This window comes from Poecilia reticulata, linkage group LG4, assembly GCF_000633615.1.
Source record: "Poecilia reticulata strain Guanapo linkage group LG4, Guppy_female_1.0+MT, whole genome shotgun sequence".
Lineage (NCBI taxonomy): Eukaryota > Metazoa > Chordata > Actinopteri > Cyprinodontiformes > Poeciliidae > Poecilia > Poecilia reticulata.
The window spans coordinates 30359831-30381023 of record NC_024334.1 but is presented as its reverse complement, the minus strand read 5'-3'; the positions used below and the strand labels follow the sequence as shown (position 1 = coordinate 30381023).

Genomic DNA, 21193 nt, shown 5'->3' with positions numbered 1-21193 from the left:
CCCTCTATCAAATGGTAAATACAGCAAAGAGAGGCGTAGCCTTGACCTTCCATTGTTCCACATAAAGAATAAAATAGTTTTTTCAGCCAAGTGAATAATTCAGGAGGAGGCGGCAGGGTCCTGCTTTGAAAGAGGTATAATAGCTTCGGTAGTATTCTAATTTTCAGGATATTAACTCTTCCCAATATGGAAATAGGCAGGGATGTCCAGTTGCTAATTGAGGCAGTTATTGTTTTCATTAGGTGTTCATAATTGGATTTGACCACCTGCTGTAGTACTGGGAAAATCTGAACACCCAAATATTCAAAATGTTCCACTACTTTAAATAGCTTAACTTCTCTGATGTTATTAGTCCATTCATCTACATTTAATACCAGGATAGAAGATTTTGCATTATTTACTTTGTAACCTGATATTCTCCCAAATTCCTGGATCACTTCCATCACCACCGGAATTGACTTTTTTTAGATCTGTTAGAAATAAAATAACATCGTCAGCGAATAGAGAGATTTTGTGCTCTGTGGGGTCCATTGTTATCCCAGAGATTCGTGGATGTAGGCGAATAGCTGATGCCAATGGCTCAATTGCCAGAGTGAATAGTAAAGGAGAGAGAGGGCATCCCTGATGACAACCCTTCCTGATTTGAATCGCCCTTGAAAATATTTTGTTTGAAACTATTTCTGCAGTTGGATTATTATATAATATTTTAACCCATTTAATAAAGTTACTTCCACAATTTAACCTTTCCAATATGTTAAAAAGATAGGGCCACTCGACCCTATCAAAAGCCTTCTCCTCGTCCAATGAGAGAAGAGCTGTATCATTATCGTTCTTTTTAAACCAAATAATATTCAGGACCCTTCGAATATTGTGGTATCCTTGCCACCCGACTATAAACCCATTTTGATCCTTATTTATTATGCCTGGTAGAATTCTTTGCTACCATATTGCCAGTAGTTTACAGATGATTTTGAGATCAGAGTTGAGTAAACTGATGGGTCTCAGGTTTTCACACTTATTTGGGGGCTTACCCRGTTTTGGCAGCAGAATAATTAGAGCCTGATTCAAAGAGGGAGGCAGGGTGCCTTTTTTAAATGACTCCATAAACATATCTAGAAGGGGAGAGAACAATTTATCCTTAAATTTCTTATAAAGGTCGATGGGGATTCCATCAGGTCCTGCTTGTTTACCTGATCTCATTCCATCAATGGCCCGTTCTAATTCCTCTTTATTTATTTCTATATTTAAGTCTACTCTACAATCATCTGCAATGACAGGGATATGTAGCCCACTCAAAACTTATCTGATTCCACTTGGTCTAAGTTTCCTTGAGTATCATATAATTTCTAATAATAATCTTTAAAAGCATTATTAATATTCTTGGATCTATTAGAGTTTTATCCTGTGTTTCAATTGATGTGATCGATGTTGTTCCTTCAAGCTTTTTAATCTGCCAAGCTAGAAGTTTTCCAGCTTTGTCCCCCTGTTCGTAAAAGTTTAAGAGGCTGGATGCTGCTCTGAAACTGGACATTTTGACTTATTCTGCTCTGAGGATCAACAGTTGTTTTTTCAACTCGGTATAATTTTTTTTGAAAAACCCTCTCTTGAATGTCCTTTATTTTATTTTCTATAAGCTGCCTTTTAGTCTTGGCTTACTTGGACTTTTTGCCTGTATAGCTAATAATATGACATCTAATAAATGATTTAAAGGCATCCATCTGGTGCATGCTGTTGTTTGATTTGTGTTCAACTGAAAGAACTCATCAATTTGTAGCCCAATATATTTAACAAAATCCTCATCCTGCAGCCATTTATGCTGAAAGCGCCATCTAGGGGGGTCTCTGGTGAGGTTTTCATCACAGTAGCTCAGACAACATGACGCGTGATCTGAGATCACTATGCTATCATACATACAGTTTTGAATTTTGGATATTAGTTCTGATAAAATAAAAAAATAATCTATTTGGGAGTAGGTCTGATATGTTGCTGAACAACATGAGTAGGCTCTGGTTTGTTGATGAAGTTCCCTAAAGATGTCTACCAGTCTAAGAACTTTCATAAACATCTGTATAGTTGTTCTACAGTTACTATGTGTCAGATCTGACCCAGTGGATTTATCCATTTCTGGAATAAGGGTACAATTAAAATCCCCTGCGATCACAAAGCGCCCCTGCAGTGATGAAAGTAAGAGGAACAAGTCCTAAAAAACCCTGAGTCATTTGTGTTAGGACCGTAGACATTAACCAGGTAAATTTTTTCCATTACCAAGGAGCCCTGGACTATCAAATATCTACCCTTCTTATTATTTATAACATTTTTTACAAGAAGTGGGACAGATTCATGAACAAGAGTCATAACTCCTCTTGCTCTAGAAGAAAATGCTGAAGTGAACACACTACCCCGCCACCTCCTCCTGACCCGCCCCTCATCGTCTTCCATAAGATGTCTCCTGTAGAAATACTATTCTAGAAGTTTAAAGTTGGGGCATTTTAACCCCCCTCTATCAAATGGTAAATACAGCAAAGAGAGGCGTAGCCTTGACCTTCCATTGTTCCACATAAAGAATAAAATAGTTTTTTCAGCCAAGTGAAAGAATCCAAATCATGCAGTCTATTAATGACTTGTTTGACCTTCTTTAAACGTTGTAGGCCCCTGCAGTTCCATGTAATCATTTTAAGATTTAAAGCTTTTGACATGTAAGACTAACCAGATTACCAGAAATTGAGAAAAAAAACACAAAGTTTACCTCATAAGAACATGAACATCTGAGAAGCTTAAACACCAGAACAAAACTTACAACATATAACCTGAACTCCCACACCACATCCGACCTCCGAGGGTCTCCCTCCCCCCTCCATACACCTCACGCTATCGCGTTTGACCGACCCACATGCAGTGAGGAGCAGTCTAACCACTCAATAACGAAAACAAAAGTTTTTACTACCGCTGCTGTTCACTATATATAACATTTTAACCTTCCACATGTTTGCACACGGGTTTGAACTTATTAAAAGCAGTATTACTACTTTCTACAAGGTTTAAAAGTGTGGGGGTTTTTTTAGAAGTTTTTTTTTTGTTTAAGGTTTTATTGGCCTTTATTTGATAGTAAATTGACTGAAAAGTTGGTAATGAGAGATGGGGAAAGATATGCGGCAAAGGTCGCCAGGCCGCGAATCGAGCCTGTGATGACAGCATCGAGGACCTTAGTCCTCCATACACGGGTTGTGCTTAACCCCTGCGCCCCCACAGCACACCCTTTTTTGAGAAGTTTTAACCATTCTTCCAGCACAACCTTCTTCAGGTCCGACACTAATGTACGATAAGTAGTTCTAGTTGACAAACCTGCGCTATATTTACACTCAAAGATGTGTTGTCAGGTCAAGATCAGGGCTCAAGGTCATATGAAACTGACTCATTCATGTCTTAATAGGTCTTGCTTTGTGCATGGTAATGTTGGAACAGAAAGGCACCATCTCCAAACTGTTCTCACAAATCTTGAAGCAAAAATCTTCAGATATCTTTAGGAGTTTATTTCACTGGTTACCATGTTATTTTCAGATCTGTTCTCAACACTGGACCCCTTTGGGAGTAGTACGTTCAACAGCGCCACTAACAGCTGCACTGGCTTTGCAGACTTCAGCCACATGTCAAAAGCCAGAGACCCCTTTGAAGGAAGGGCCAACTGGCTTCCAGATTATCAGAAGGTATTGTACTCATGTGAATGTTTCATCTTTATTACTTTATGCAGATTTCTATATGGCTCAGAATGAATACACTAATTTGAAATTGTCGCCATTTTTAGTAAACCATGAACAAGTAGGACCAAACTGTTAATATTGTTGGTTAAAAAGGAAATTGAGATGGTTTAACCTGAAGTCACTTATAAAATTTATATAGGGCTGTTAATCAATAGAAATATTTAATTGTCCGCAGTTGACTCACAATTAATTACAAATAAACTGAAGGTTTTTAAAAATTTAGTAACACTTTATTTGACGGGGTGTGAATAAGACTGACATGACATGAATATTTATGACTGTTGTCATAGAGTGTCATTCGGAAAAAACTTTTAATACAAAGTTGACATTCGAAATGTCTTTATTATGACAACTTGACATTAACCAAGAAATCGTGATCTGTCATAAATTTGTTATAAAACCGATTAAACTTTAAAAATTATATAGCTTTATCTGGTAATATTATATTGCTCTGCCATTTTGTTTAGTCTTAAATTTCTAATTGATCTGAAGGTTTACAGCAAGATGTCTACAAAGCACTTATGAATTTAGCATTTGAAACATTAAGGCTGTTTTAAGTAGTGCAAAACACCATCTCCACCAGTGAGAGGCAGCAGTGCATGAACAGCCGTGCAGTGTGTGGGTGAAGAAGAAATCTTCCATAATGGTCAGACCTCCTGTTTAAAAAGAAGTCGAAGTTTGTCACCCAATACATATGAGGTATGTGTCTTATTAACTTTACATTTTCTTTGAGAGAATAACATTGACTATGCTATTTCTTTGTAATGTTAGCTATGAGCAATTCAAGGCAATCCTACCTTGCTGTAAGTTAATGTTAGCTAAAGTTATTAAACTCCATTACTGTATGGTTAGTCCTTAATATTAAGCATATTTTAAAGGCAGGAAAATAGGTTTTTTCCCTTCAATTTTAATCCAACAAATTAAAAGCTAATATGTTAGTCAAAGTTATCCTTTATGTGCATTATTTAGCAACTTGGCCCCTGCCGTTGCTAAATAATGTGACATGGTGCTTGTGTTCTTTGCTTTGGCAACTTTAGCTACATGAAGACCCATTTTAGCCTAAGGCAGTGTTTCTCAATTCCAGTACTCACGTCCCCCTGCCCTGCATGTTTTAGGTGTTTCCCTTCTGCCACACACCTGGATCGAATCTGTGGAGGATTAACAGGCTTCTGCAGTACTTGATAGTCATGCAATCATTTGAATCAGCTGTTCTGGAATAGAGGCACATATAAAACATGCAGAGCAGGTGTGCCTGAGGACTGGAATTGAGAAGCACTGGCCTAAGGACACATGATGGGGGGGTCAAAGTTGGCTAATGAAGACATACTACAGGTGTGGAGGATGATAATGAGGACGAGAGAAAGAAGTCCCCGTTTGACCAAAGAGAAAGAAGCAGATGAAATATTCCCCAAGAAAATTAGATAAGTCATTTTTGTGTTACTATTTTCTCCAGGTGAAGAGGGGTGTGAGGAGACATGTTAGTGGGGAAGCAGTAATCAACATACACCAGCTAAGTTTGTCATGATTTATGGTTGTGGTGTTGAGGAAAGACGCAGGTAGGCCCAGGTAGACATGATGAAAAATTATGATTTAATGATAAATCCAAGAAACAGTCCAACAAAGCAGCATGAGGGAAAAGACAACTGACTTCTGACATGAGACACGATGGACCCGACAAGAGACAAAGGCAACAGGTGGGTTTAAATACACAAGGAGGGTAATCAGAAACTCACAGGGGAACAGAACTAAATAACCACAGAAAAGCCTCAAACTAAATATACAGAAAACTGATCACCACAAAGTTAACAAGTTACGTTTTAGACAACTAATTGTTGTCAAATGCAAATCTGGTGTTTAATCTATCTATTTATTTAAAACTTCTTAAGCCATAAGCCAGAGTATCTGGTTGGAAATAATTTGGAATGCTCATTAAGTGAAAAGATACTCTCATGTGCCTAAAACTATACATTAAATGATGTAATCTGAATAACAGGCCAATTATTTGATTTCTGCCAAATAAATATTTGATCAGAATAATTTTGTTCAGCTCTAGTGATTATGCTACTTGTATTAAGAAATAATAGTATTGCACTTTATAACAACCAGTCATGTTAACTAGACATTTGTGTACCATTCTGACGGTGTGCAGCAAGAGACATTTTTGGAATGGTGTTTGCATAAATGCTGAATTAAGATAACATTACATTTTTGGTTTATTTGTTTTTGTTCCTTTTCTGAAGTGACCACAATGAATTGAGTCATCACCCACTATGAGAATGTCCAGAAGAGATTCACCAAGTTTGAATTCATGAAAAGGCTTTCAACATGATTAACTATTGCACGAACAGCTATAATTTCTGAGCATTTCTGGACACCTTCAATGAGCTGCTGCCAGGAAATGAAGACAAGAAGATGATCTCCTGTTTTCAGAGCATTTCAGGAAGGCTATAATGAAGGAGATGGCTGACACAATCAAAGCAAAAAATTTTACTGTTGAAAGAACCTATTTTCTTAAGTTAAAGGATAATAATTCTGTTTTAGTTTTTTAAATCATTATTTCAGAGTTACAATATACTGACCAGAAGTTAACCCCTTTGTTTGAAGAACAAGTTTTTTGTTTTATTCCATTGTACAAAGGGTTTGTTCTACAGCTATGATGGTAGTTATAAGTAGTCCAGTGTGTTTCACTTCAATTGAGGTAAGAATTAACATTAATGACGGTTAGCATAGTATTTGACACTGTAATAACACTAAATGACATCTTTATAACTGTTGCTACTTGTTTCACTTTACTTGAGGTAAGAGTTAATATTAAATACTCTGTTAGCATAGCATTTGACACTGTAATAACACTTAATGACATCTTCATAACTGGAGCTACTTGTTCCACTTGATATAAGAGGAATTATTAATGACTGTTATTAAATCATTTGACAGTGTAATAAAGTTTAATGGAATCTTTATTGTTGGTACTTGTTCTGCTTTATTTCAGGTAGGGGGAAATATTAATTACTGTTTTGTTAATGCTTTTGACAGTGTATTAACACATCATGACATATTTATGACTTATGATGATTCTTGGTTAATGTCAAGTTGTCATAACAGACATTTTTGTCTAGGTCAGCAACCCGCGGCTCTAGAGCCGCATGCGGCTCTTTAGCGCGGCCTTAGTGGCTCTCTGGAGCTTTTTCAAAAATGTTTGAAAATGGAAAAAGATGGGGGTGGGAAATATATATTTTTGTTTTAATATGGTTTCTGTAGGACAGATATGACAGTCATTCTTAACGTTTTCCAATGCTATAAAAATGTGCAGAATAAATGTAAAATTTCAACATTTCCTACAACAAAGATTTGCATCATAGCCTGTGACACGTTTCTTGCAGCTGGGCGGGGTGCGAGGCAGGGGGCTGTTGTAAACAAAACAAGTACACCTCACTGCAGCAAACAAAGGGGCGGGGATGGACCACTGTCAGTCTTATACCTTATTTGGAAATGGGACCATTGCAATCCGGAAGTGAAATGGGCGCTATTTCCTATACTGTCGTTTTTATTTTCTTTTGAAATCTGATATATTTTCACCTTTAGGAAGGAGTTTCACTCTCAGAATGTATTTGAACTTCTCTCTTTTATTTACTTTAGCGCAACTCACAGTTTTTAGCAAATTCTGTAGCTTTCAGTGTACTTCTAAATCTGCTCCTTAGTCGCATCTTTTCAGGCTTGCAACTCCCTCTAGTGGCGTGGGGGTGGTAACACAACTAATATAATTGCATTACTAAATCAGAATACCACATCTTTATTATTTACTATTAATTCTGGTATTACTTTTTTCATTAAGGATGTAGAGCTAAGTAAATGACAATACCATCCATCCATCCATTTTCTTCCGCTTATCCGGGGTCAGGTCGCGGGGGCAGCAGCTTCAGAAGGGAGGCCCAGACTTCCCTCTCCCCAGCCACTTCTTCCAGCTCCTCCGGAGGAATCCCACGGCGTTCCCAGGCCAGCCGAGAGACATAGTACATCCAGCGTGTCCTGGGTCTTCCCCGAGGCCTCCTCCYGGTGGGACGTGCCCGGAACACCTCACCAGGGAGGCGTCCAGGAGGCATCCTGACCAGATGCCCGAGCCTCAACTGGCTCCTTTCGACTTGGAGGAGCAGCGGCTCTMCTCTGAGYCCCTCCCGGATGACCGAGCTTCTCTCTCTAAGGGAGAGCCCAGCCACCCTGCGGAGGAAACCCATTTCGGCCGCTTGTACCCGTGATCTCGTACTTTCGGTCATGACCCAAAGCTCATGACCATAGATGAGGGTGACAATACTTTCATACATTATAAATAATATCTACATATCTCCATCAATTATAGGAGGAACAAAAGAAATGACATGAAAAACAACATGATCAACTATAATAAAAATACCATTTGCAATACGTAAGAAATTTAATTGAGCAAAATTCAATAACAAACAAATTAATTAGGTACAGAAGAATAACAACCCAGGTTGTTATTAAGCAAAAAAAAATTTTTTTTTTTGTTTTTACAATGCCATGTATATTATTGAGAGACTTTTTGTTGTAGAGTCTTGTATATAGAAAAAAATAAGAAGCTATTTAATCTATCAACAAGAAAATTTTCCTTTGACTCTAAAACAATAAATCATATTCATGAATCACATTATTACACGTGTTAAGTTTTAACATTTTAACTCAACAACCTCACGTTGGGTAACCCCAAGGTCTTCTTCAAAGGTAGCGTCTCTGAGAACAGTTCATAAAAATATAGTCGGTGTTTTCAGCAAAGTTGAGCTGATTGTTCAGGAATTACTCGAGGTATTTAAAATTTGCCACAGTTTCAACAGGTTGGCCATCAAGTGAAACTGTAATCACTTTCAGTTCTTGTTTATCTCATTTAATTAGTTCTACTTCCTTAAAAATAAAAAGGCATGTTCTTTTGTGAGGGAATTTATCTTTTACTGTTCCAGTAATGCCAGAATTAATAATAAATAAAGACTTTGTGGTATTCTGATTTAGTAATGCATATAGATTAGTCGTGTCACGCCACTAGAGGCAATAGCAGGCCCGAAAAGATGCGACTTCAGCAGATTTAGAAGTACACCGAATGCTACAGACTAGAATTTTCTAAAAACTGTGAGCTGCCTGGAAGTAAATAAAAGAAAAAAGTTCAGATACATTCTGAGAGTGAAACTCCTTCTTAAAGGTGAAAATATATCACAGATTTCAAAAGAAAATAAAAACGGAAGTATAGGAAATAAAGCCCCCTTCACTTGCGGATTGCAATGGTCCCATTTCCAAATAAGGTATGAGACTGACAGTGGTTCGTCCCCGCCGCTTTCTGTTTGCTGCAGCGAGGTCCTTCTCAAACAAACCGACGGGTGTGGTGGGCCATGGAGAGCTGAGGAAAGATTCAACAATTCTTGGACCAAATCATTTGCATTCATTGCCAATGCAGAAAGGATTACCTGAATGTTTGCTCTGTAGCGAGTAGTTGTCAAATAACAAAAAGAGTACCGTACTTTCCGGACTATAGAGCGCACTGTAAGTAAAAAAAAATAAAAATCTGGAAACTTACATATATAAGCCATACTGGGCTATAAGCTGCGTGGTTCAAAGCGTGGGGGAAAAGTAGTCCGAAAAATATGGAAAGACCTTTCCAGAGAAGGCACTACATTAGCTGCCACGTCAAGATTAAAGTTGCATCTTACATGCTCGATGTTGAGAAGCTGTCCAGTGATGTCCGTAAACAGAAGTCACATTAAACGGGTAAGAACACAAACCTGCCATAGGCACATATATTTAGTAACAAAGTGGTTGTTTTTATAAATTGATTAGTGATTTTTGGCAGTATATAAAAAAGAGGATGCTGCTACCATTGCACTGACTTGCTTGTGGGGTTGCCACCCATCCTGTAAACTATGGAATCGTCCCGTATTTGGCTGTTAAATGTTGCGTCCCGTACTGTACTGTACTGAACTGATACGGGACACGATTTGTTCCGTATTCTATAAATGTCCTATAGACACGCCTATCACACACATATCAACACTCACGCTATGGACCTTACCACAGGGGCCGCGTTTCATTGCCTAATGCCCATTTTACGTCACAGCGCAGCTACCACGTGCGTGACCGTATCACAAACACAAGCTACAGTTGTAAATACATGCATTGTGGACTAACAGACCGACAGAAAGTTTTTGCGTCAGGACTCGAAAAAGAATGGTTCTCCACTGTCAGTGGGGTATCTGCACAGGCGATGTCAGGTATCCTGATCGTATTTGTGGAACTAAAATTCACAGATTTCCAAAATCTGAAACGGAAAGTCTTGCTCGGATCAAAGCTTGTGCACGACCGCATTTGCAGCTCAACCGTCTTTAGCAGCTCAACCGTCATAGGATCGTCTCGTATTTGGCTGTTAAATGTTGCGTCCCGTACTGAATCGTCCCGTAAGGAGTGTCTGCTGGTGTAAGTATTATTGCTTTGCTTTCTTTGTGTTTAGTGAATGACAAAAAAAAGTCAATAATAAACACATCCATTATAAAAACCTTTTAGCTAAGTACGGCATAATGGCAGTACCGATACAACTTCTACACCTTGAAGCCTGTCTGTTAAACAGTCTTACGTTAGGTGAACAGATCAATATGCGATGTGTACCGTATCTGACATACATTAAAGATTTTATTTTACCTTAAAAGGCTTTTTACTAAACTGTAATTGTGTTAGCCACGCTAGCACCGAGTAGTGTATAAGGCCTAGACATACTCAAACATTTGCCAACAGAAATCAGATTCAAAAGTAACCCTCAAAACCATGAATGCCCGACTTACCCAGCCTTGCAAGAACAATAGGCATCAGTGATCTTGTCCACAGCTATATTTATGCTGAGTGTGTGAGGATCTGCTGTTTTCCTCATCGACCGGTAGCATTTAGCTGCGATGCGCATAATGTTGGAGGGATCGCGTGGCTCAAACACCTTGATGTCGTCCAAAAAAGATGACATGAACTTGTTGGTTCCCCTGTCCATTGTTGTGGCTGATATTTTTTTGAAAATCCGGCAGAAATGCTACACTAATCAACTCAGAAATACTCTGCAGAGAGTCAGTCGAAATGAAAGACGCCATGTTTACACATAGAAACTAAGCACCGCGAGGATTTGTTTGTGAGACATGCAGCCACATGGGACTTTCGAGGGGCGTTTCTGGGCGGAGCTTGGTAAGGTCCATTGCGCCCTCTAGTGCACATGCGGGACACTTTCTGGCCCGTTCACACTGCAGAAAGCATACAGGTCGCATTTACTGGCAGTGTGAACGGCCCCGGCAAAAAATTCAGAATTGCCAAAATATTGGAATTGGGTCACTTCAGGCTGCAGTGTGAACGCACCTAGACATGAATACTGGACGCCTCACTGAGCGCTGACTCCTACGTTACGTCACCGCCATCTTCTATCTGGCAGCAGAGCAATCGGAGCTCCTGAAGTCCTGTGCTGTGTGGACTTGTTTCAACCGTTTTACAAAACAGACTGGATTCATTGGCATTACATTTCACAGGTAAGGATGAAAGATCAGAATCACTTGACTTTGCAGTCAGAAATTCGCTTCTAAACAACCGAGAAATATTTCCTATGTAGCTAAATTAGCGTAGCAGCTAACGTTTTCATACTATTTTTTAGTGAGAGAGCTGATGAAAAACTGCTGTTAGAGGGGAAGTTCATTAAAGACCAGGGGAAAGATCAGTCAGGATCAGAGCTGGAGCTGCTGTTCTTCAGTCTCTGTTTCCCAGCTCAGCTTCACCATGCCAGTATTTAGCTATGAAGATGCTGCGAGTCAGAGCCGAACATGCTGAAAACGTCTATTTTTCTGAAGGTGGAAGAAACATATGTATTTTATATTTTACTTTTGGATAATTTCAGCAAGTAGTTCTAATTGCCAGCTCAGCCCTCCTCTGTAATTGAGTTCTGACCTTCTGCTCTGACCTCTGTATTAAAGTGTTCCACCATGGTTAGAACTACAGAGTCTTTGTAGTCCAAACCAGCAGCTCTGCCTTTCTCTGTATTCTGTTGCTATAGTGATTAACCCTCTGCTAACTGTCATGTGAGTGTGAGACAGAGGTGGAGAAAGATTTCTATCTTTATGAGACACCCAGTCAGTTTTGATGAAAAAAGCAGTCCAAACAACTGCCTCCAGTTCAGGATCCGTAAGGCTGATCCAAAAACCGTTTGAAGCGTATAAGAGGGCTATTTGTCGTCTCCAATAGTCCCGCGATTCATATCTGTAGGTCACTCGCAGAAATAGCAGCGATGAGAGAAAGATGGTGTGCGCTAAGGTCTGAAATTTTTCAGAAAAGTCTGAAAATGAATGGCTGAGTGCCTGTGGTTACCCTATTACATGATTTTGCTCTGACGCACCTTGACAGAAAACCGTCAGTCCTAGAGAAATTTTGAAAACATTTTATGGAAGCAGGCATGCGTATCAATGTCATGATTGACTTTCATATCAATAGAGCATTTTTTGTAGGCATGAGGGCGATTTCAAAATTGTTTTGGGGGTCAAAAATCCACTAATTTTCTCACTCTAAAAAACTCTGCCGAACTCTAAGGTTTGGCAGTTGGAAATTTCACTCGTTTTTTGCTTTTTACATCGCCATTGGAGCTCCAATCCCCAATAAAAATAATAGTTCCCTTCTTGGCATCAAGCCGCACGTTTTGATACCACTTTTGTGGGTGGGTACGCAGCAGTACAAGCCGCATTAACGGTAATGGAAGAAAAATAAAGAAACTAGAAAATTCCTGCTGAAATTTTACGGGGCATGCCGAAATGTGCCCGTCGGTTTGAATCCAGCATTCTGATGCTTAAAATAATCATTAATGATAAGCTCAGCTAAATTGTAGTCAATCCCCTGTGGAGAGGCAGAAGTGTGTTGACTAAGCTGTACTTGTACCATTCATTATGTTAAAATTAATGCATAAGCTAAAATTTGCTAAAATGCTAATGTTAGCCTAAATGCTGGCAGTAGCATGTGAAGCAACACGACCATGTTGTTTTAATTTTACTTGCTCCATTCAGAATACTAAACATGTCTAATTAGAAAATTAGCTAATAGCTAACTTTAGGTAAAAGGCTAGTGCTAATTCACTGCCTTGTGCACCAGTCAAGGGCAGTGAAATACTAATGTTTGTGCTAATGTTTTTTTCCTGAGAAAAAAAAAAAAGGCTAATATTATTGCACCGCCTATGGCGGTGCACTAACGTGAGAGGAATATGCAGAATTTTATTTTGAAACTTTCAGTAAGCTTCATTTTAACTATCTCACCAATTCAATGTGTTACAGTAGTTTGTTTAAACCAGTCACATAAAGCCCAAAAGAGCAATTACCTGATGTGAAAAATGTTAAGGCTTTTATTTTGAAATTTTCAGTAAGCTTCATTACTGTTACACATTGGATTACTGGCCACGTTAATCCAATGTGTAACAGTCCAGCTATATAATGCACAAAACAGGAAGTAGTTCTAAATGGCAGCTTAGCCCTAATGTGTAGTATCTGAGAGTTCCGCCATGTTGTAGTTCTGACCTTCAGTCGTAGTTCTAAAGAGCAGCTCAACTATCATGTGAGTGAGACATACAGGTACAGATTGAATTCTAACTGTTTGAAGCAGTTAGTTTTTCTGAACAAAGAAGTCCAAACAGCTCCTTTCTGTTCAGGATCCGCAAGAGTGATCCGAAAACCGTTTGAAGCATATAAGAGGGCAATTTCTTGTCTACGATAGTACTGCAATTTATATCTGTAGCTTTCTCTGCATTAACCTGAGAGAAAAACATAATAAAGGCCTGAGAGAAATATACAGGCTTTTATTTTGAAATTTTCAGTAAGCTTAATTTTAAATGGGCATACTAATCCAATGTGTAACAGTGGTTGAGTTAAACCAGTTATATAAGGCCCAGAATATTCTGCCGTCTGTAGTTATAACATTCTGTTCACCCTCCTTCTGTAGTAACTCAGAGTTCCACCATTATGTAGTTCTGACCTTCTGCTCTGCCCCCTGTATTAAAGTGTTCCGCCATGTTTAGAACTACAGAGTCTTTGTAGTCCAAACCAGCAGCTCTGCTTTTCTCTGTATTCTGTTGCTATAGTGATTAAGTCTCTGCCAACTGTCGTGTGTGTGTGTGTGTGTGTGTGTGTGTGTGTGTGTGTGTGTGTGTGTGTGTGTGTGTGTGTGTGAGTGACACAGAAAGGTGGAGAAGGATTTCTATCTTCATGAGAGTTTTGTGGAGAGGCAGATGCATGTTGACTAAGCTGTACTTGTACCATTCATTATGTTAAAATTAATGCATAACCTAAAATTAGCCAATATGCTAATGTTGGCGGGAAGGCTCTCTGTAGCATGTGGGGCATCACTGGCATGTTGTCTGTCATTGACTTTCTCCATTTAGTATACTAAACATCGCTAAGAAGTACGAAAATTAGCTAATAGGTTATTTTAGGTAAACGGTTCATGCTAAGTCAGGGGCAGTGAAATGCTAATGTTTGTGCTAATGTTAATAGCACAAGGCAGCAAGGCAATTCATTTTTCTATCCTGAGAAAAAACCCATAAAAAAAGCTAAATATTGTTGCACCGCCTATGCACTGATGTAAGAGGAATAGGCAGGCTCTTATTTTGAAAGTTTTAGTAAGCTTTATTTTAATGACCATACTAGTTCAATGTGTAACTGTGGTTTGCTTCGTAAGTCAGTCACTGCTCTCCCTATGCATTGCTATGGCATGCCCCTAATAAAGAGACATTCTATTGGGTGTAGAACCAGGGGTGAAAGTAAGCACATAAATCAGCTTATTAGGAATTGTTTTTTCCAAATTCGGAACATTTCAAAACTTCGTGAAATGGTGACTTATGGTGAGCTTGAGATGATTATTCATSCATTTGTCTCATCTAGACTGGATTATTGTAACAGTCTGTTTACATGTCTTAATAAGAGGGAGTTAATGCGTCTGCAGGTRGTACAAAACTCTGCTGCACGCCTGCTCACCTGCACCCACAGGAGGGAACATATTACTCCCATCCTCAAAAGCTTGCACTGGCTGCCTGTATCTTACAGGATGCACTATAAAATCCTGGTACTGACTTTTAGAGCTCTTCATGGACAGACGCCAGACTACATTAAGAACCTCATACAGCCTTATGTTTCAACTAGGAGCCTCAGGTCGTCGAATCTGAACTTGTTGATGGTTCCTCTGACCTTTTTTAAGACTCGTGGAGACAGATCTTTTAAAGCTGTGGCGCCCCGCCTATGGAATGAGCTACCTTGCACCATTCGATCTCTACATTGCATAGACACTTTCAGGAAACAACTTAAGACCCACTTTTTTAATCTTGCTTTTTAGTGTACTACTGTGTTTTATTGTTTGTATGTTGTTTTTAATTTGTTTTATTTTTTATACTTTGTGCAGCACTTTGTGATCCTGGTCTGTGAAAAGTGCTATAGAAATAAAGCTTACTTACTTACTTACTTACTTAAGGGGGTACGGCCAGGGTACCGCGTACCCCTAAAAGATTTAGCGGGGGTACGCAGTACCTGCAAGAGAGGGGAGCGGCTGTCTGCTGTAAAAAAAAAATCAACGGGTTCACTGTGCAGCTGTGAGTTCATCCACTAATCAGCCGTGACTGATTAGTTTTTCAAGAACAATCTAAAACACGACTTAATCAGTTAATAAATAGCTTTTTTCTCATTTCATATTGTTTCTGAACTGTTCGTGCTTTGTAGAGCAGGGCGCAATACGTCGATCGCGGAAGGTTTTGAGTTGATCTCGACATTAGATGACAAAGTAAACGCCGCCAGGACGCTGAGAGCAGCACGTCCTCATCTGTCACCTTATCAAAACGTTCGTAACTTTATTAAAGAACAATAACAAAAAAAATCAACAAAACGTGTTCAAATTAATGACCCAACAACAATAATAATAATCTCAGTAATTGTTGTTTCAACAAGATGTTGCGCAATTTTGTGCGTTTTGGTTCCATTACCAAAATAACAGAGCAGAGCAGGAGTTAAAATGAACTCATCAACCACCACTGTGTTCAGGGAGCTTATTAATGATCGCAAAATAAATATCAAGCCTGCAAACCTAATATTGTAACGGACTGAATGTTATGTTTTTAACGTAATTTCTGGTCGGCCTGTGGAGCGCAGGAGGTTGCCATGGCAACGGGTGTGCTTAAATGACAGAGATGGAGAGTAAAAAGGTGTGGGTGGTGTCATGATGGGTTTAACGGATCTTACCCACATGCAAGAACACCATAGGAGACGGAGTATGAAAAAAGAGAGGTTTATTTTACAGATGCAAACAGAAAGTGAAGCTGGTCCGGGAACTGCTCGGCTGCTCTCGGGGTACTGAGAAAACAAGGGGAGTGTGGTGAGTTCAAGTGCTGGGAAATGGGAGTTTGAGAATGTGTAATGGGTGAACTTACTGGCTCTGTGCGTTCAAACGGCTTGGAGGGGGAGTGGTAGGTTCAGGGGTCTCTGCGTGAGGCGTGGTGGGTTGGAAAGTGGCGTTGGAGGGCGGACAGGAGGTTTTGTCTCTGAAGGCGGCGGRTAGTAGGGGGGAACGGCCGGTCGGAAACTTCTGAGAGGTTATGGAGTTACGGAAACTGATGAGTCTTGTTTGTCAGGCATATAGGGGAGGCTACCCAAGGCGTCGTGGCTGGGTAACTGGTACAGCAGGCAACCAGATCAGGGCGGATCCTGTGGAGAGCAAAAAAAGGTTTACAATGAAAAAACGATGCGGGAATCACTGGCAGATCTTTGAGGCAAAACAAAGCTTGGAGCAACAACTCTGAGGGGCTGGAGGTACCATCAACGGTTGACACTCTGGCGTCGAAGTACCGGCGTTCCACCCCTCTTATGCTGCCGTCAATTAGGTAATCCGCCACAGATGTGAGGATGACGTCATCCAGGAACCCACAGCCCGCCACCTCTCAGACTCCATCTGGTGGGGAGACAACTCAGCAACCCAAAGCTAAGAAAAGACCCCCAGAACCTAACAGGTGGTTTAGAGTTGATCACCTGTTCAGGTTGTTTTACCTTTGTTTTCCTTTGTCTTGGTGCATCACAGTCGCTGTAGTTTCTGAACGTTCAATAAACGACAAACTTGGACTAATTACCTCGTTCTTTGAGTATACATCATTTACAACAAACATCAAACACGGTAAATACTTTTTATTAAGTATTTAACAAACAAATGGCTTCTACCGCGATAATTATGTGAAATTAAATTAATTGTCTAATATAAAAAAATTGTTTGGTGTTTTGAGCTCAGAATCTAAGAGGCTTTTCCTTTATATTAAGCTTTTTTTGCCTCTTATTTAGTGGAAATGTTGATGTTGATGAGATTTTCTCCAAAATTATAACCTTTTTCAACCTTTATAGCTCCACTGTTGAAAATGAGGCTCTAACATTCACAAATGATATTGAAATAAAATCCAGTTCAACATCTGGTTTGAGGTGATTCCTCTGGAACCTGTTGGAGGAAAAATATCCCAACTTCAGAAGATGAGCTTTAACCTAACAGAGCTCTGTGGTTCCTCCTGTCAGTATGAGAGTCAGGGTGAGGAGGCGCCATGTTAGGAAGAGAAGCTGCAGGATCTTCAGAACAAACAGGTCATGATGCTGGGCTACTGATTATCCCTCTGTCTGGACACATGATCAATATAACCAGTTTAAAGGATAAAATGAATGGTTATATGCCAGACATGGAAAACTGAGATGACTCCATGCCATGATGTTCAGAATTTAGGTCTCATGGCATCTCAAGGTGTCAACATTGCAGCCAGTGGACTGAAGGAGATACAGCTTTATTTTGTAGCAATTCAAGAGCTACCAGCTTTTATTGCTTCGCAAAAAAATTTATCAGCACAGAAGCAGCATTCAGCTTCTGTGCACCACAAATCTGGAACAAACTTCCAGAAAACTGTAAAAAAGCTGAAACACAGAGAGCCTTTAAATCTCAACTACAAAACCACCTGTTTACAGTTGTATTTGAAACGTAATCAATTACGAATTTAACAATGACACTTGACTAAATGTAATGTTTCAATTGTCGATTCTATGTTGCCTGATTTTTGTTTTTTTGTGTTTTTATGATGTAAAAACACTCCAGTTTTTGCAAGTCACTTTGAAATGCCTGGCTGCTGAAATGTGCTATACAAATAAAACTTGATTGATTGATTGATCGATCGATCCAACCAACCAACCAACCAACCACCCACTGATCAGACCCAAAATGCTGGTGCGTTGAGGAACTGAGCTCTGTTCCACCTGGGACAATTATGTTGTAACTAAAAAGGTGTTTTTTTTAACAACTCTGTGGTGCCTGTTAACTCCATAGTCCACTCAACTGCACTGCCATCAAAGTAATTAATACATTTTACCATGTCATTTTTAAAAATAATGTAAATAAGAATTACGTCATGCTTGATTATATATTTATGGGTAAAAAAAATACAAACAATAATAAGCTCAATATGTTGTCTAACAGGTGTCCTGAATCCAGTGATTTTTTTCAGGATTAATATTGCTAAAGAAAAAATCTGTTGATTTCTACAATATTTTTCTGTTCTAGCCAGTGCTTGCAGATGACCCTTTCACCAGGAAAACAGACATGCCAGCTCTGCCACCTAAAAGAAGTATACCACCAAGGCCCAGACCACCCAGCGGTGAGTGGCTCATGACACGGTCAACTATAAGCTTTTCCAAAAAAGTCCAGTTTTTAAAAGTCCCTATTACCTCATAGAATTTATCCAACCAAACAAAAACATATCACATAATTTTAAAAATGGGAGCAACTAACTTTTATCATCTAAATACAGCACTTGTCTGTTAGCTTTACTCACTTCATCCTTTTCTCAGCCATGGGTTACCTTGCTTTGTATTAAAATTGATTCTTAGAAAGAAGATACTTCAGTTATTAAGATTCCATTGAAATCAACCATTAAGTAAATTGCCAAGAACTCAAAGAGAGACGTTTAACTGTAGAAAGCTTCAAGGTGTCAAAGAGAATCTTATACTCAAAACCTGAAAACAAAACCTGAAAGAGTATTCTGGCAAGGAGTCGGGTGAAGGACTGTCAAGAAATGGGCAAAGCTTGAAGACAGACTGACAATTTGCAACTCACATTTGTCCTTTGTCTCCTCATTATCAATGAAACAATGCCAGAGCTTTTAAACAGAGACAGAAAGTACAACTTTAAACCACTCAGAAGCCCCATGGGAACCCAGGACAGACCAATCTCTATCCAAGGAATTTAGACAGTTGTGTTTCATTGTTTATTTTATTTTGGAAACTTTTGAAAATTGTATTATTGAGCTAAAGTATATTTCCAAAACATTTGACAAAAATCCTTTTTTTAATTTGCCTTGAAACATTTGTTTTGAATTATGATATATGAATGAACTGAATCGAATCAACTAAACATATTTGCATTTTAGTCAGATGTTAAGAGAGTTTTAACTTGTTTACACTTACAGTACATTTTGTAACCTTGTGTGGTTTTAGTTTTTCTATCATTATTTATGGGATATTTATTTGTTTTCCAAGAAAATGCATCTGTCTTTATTATCCATCTATTCATTTAACTGTGTCTTTTGTCTCCAGGTACAACAACGCCAGTAAGCTTGATTGCCACACCAGATCCTTCCAAACCATGTGACCCTTTCCAGCCTTTTGGTGCTGATGTCATAGACCATTTCCAGGCAAAAAAAGGTCTAGGTGACCCGTTCAGTGGAAAAGATCCCTTCATCCCATCATCAGCATCAAGTAATGCTCCTAAAGAATCTACCTCCGGTTTTACAGATGTCAGTTCCGTAAGTTGAGACTTGGTGATACTGTTCAACCATCAAAGCTTGCAGAGATATCCAACATGTATGTATTTGTTGATATCATGAAGACAAGTCAAATCGGCAGAAAAAATATTTAATGAGACTATAACCCATAGGCTGAAAATGTTATTGTCCATGTTACATAAAAATTGCACATAAAGAGGGACACTAGGTGTTCCTGTCTTATATTTTTATTCTTTTAAGCACATGCTTTGACCTACAGACTATAAAGACATCTAAGTAGTAAAACTAAATGCAAGAAGAAAAGTGGACAATTTCTCCCAAGTGATTTGACAAAATATACATTTCATCCACACATGCACATGGCTTGTTGCACATATGAAAAGCATCATCAGCATCTGTTGTTCAGTATAGCAGCTCTGTCACTGGCCAAACACCATCACTGCAGCATTCAGTAATGAGACTCTGTGCTCCTTGCTCACTGATTCAAATGATCTAGTTTTAAAAGTTGACAAAGTTTGATACCAAGATATTGGGAATCCTAACTATCACAGACATGGGTGAGCATGATTTATAAACTTTTCTTCTCTCACTCTGTGACAAATATCATTCCAAATATGGAAAGATATGATACAGGAGTAATGTCTGCTCCCTGTGATTGCTCATTCTAAGCTCTAAAAGACTTTGTCTCTCTTTTGGTGGGAGTGTTTCCCCACCATTCCAAACGTTTTATCTGTTGATGGTCATCAGATAAAATTGACACTTTATCAAAAGACTTGCATAGTTTGCAGGCACATGACTGCTGACCATGTGTCAGAAGAGGGTACATTTCATGGTGAGATTGTGGTTCTTCATTATTTTGGAAGTTTTGCTGCATAGAACAGCCTATTAGCAGCCCTGGCAGCTTATTCTGATACTATTTTGTTGCCCATGTACACTTGTTTTGGTCATCAGAAAATTTGGCTGGCATAGCTCCAATGAATTTATTACAATGCTTTTGGCAGCTCAGTAGCCAAATAATTATGAATGCAATAAAAAGACTCTCATAAAGCCCTTTAAGCAAAACAATAATTGAAACTATGCTATTCCTCCGGTCCCTACACAGAGATTGTTGTACAGGCAGCAATTCAAATATTAAATGTATTTGTCATGCTGTCAAAGAGCCCTGACATAGTATTAAGGGATGAAAAGGGGGATGACAGAGAAGCCGCCATCAACAGAATTTGCAATGTAATACTAGACTTAGGAAGATGGATGCTAGGAAGTGGCCACAGGAAGCGGAAGAGGCTTTCCAGGGTTGTTTTGAAGCAACCGATTGGACTACTCTCTGCCAGCCACATGGAAATGATATCAGTGCCATGACTGAGTGTGTGACTGACTATATACACTCACCGGCCAGATCTTCAACTATAAATCAAGACAATATATAACTATTATATATATATATAAAAATTCCCTTCTCACCCTCCGCGGGTGGTCTGTTTCATCCTCTGAGCTCGGGTCCTCTACCAGAGGCCTGGGAGCTTGAGGTTCTCCTCCAGTATCTTGGCTGTGCCTAGAACTGCACATTTCTGGACTGAGATGTCTGATGTTGTTCCTGGGA

The 21193-nt window shown here is 39.1% G+C and overlaps 1 protein-coding gene and 1 long non-coding RNA gene across 11 annotated transcripts in view; one reads left to right on the top strand and one right to left on the bottom strand.

The window, feature by feature from the left end:
- The window catches only part of LOC103464192 (epidermal growth factor receptor substrate 15-like 1), a 202370-nt gene that overhangs the window by 148819 nt on the left and 32358 nt on the right, over nt 1-21193 (top strand). For 5 of the 10 annotated variants that reach the window (XM_008408134.2, XM_008408130.2, XM_008408133.2 and 2 more), the window contains 3 exons: nt 3559-3704; nt 18375-18468; nt 19406-19614. In XM_008408134.2, coding sequence (XP_008406356.2) covers nt 3559-3704; nt 18375-18468; nt 19406-19614 — 449 coding nt within the window. Of the gene's footprint in view, nt 1-3558; nt 3705-4341; nt 4458-5998; nt 6722-18374; nt 18469-19405; nt 19615-21193 lie in introns of those variants that run through there. The other 5 variants (XR_533610.2, XR_533611.2, XM_017304326.1 and 2 more) reach the window with 5 other exon arrangements.
- LOC103464193 (uncharacterized) lies at nt 15952-16852 on the bottom strand. Its single transcript, XR_533613.2, has 3 exons — nt 16608-16852; nt 16225-16498; nt 15952-16147 (listed from the first exon to the last, which is right to left on the bottom strand). It is a non-coding gene; the product is annotated as an uncharacterized LOC103464193 (long non-coding RNA).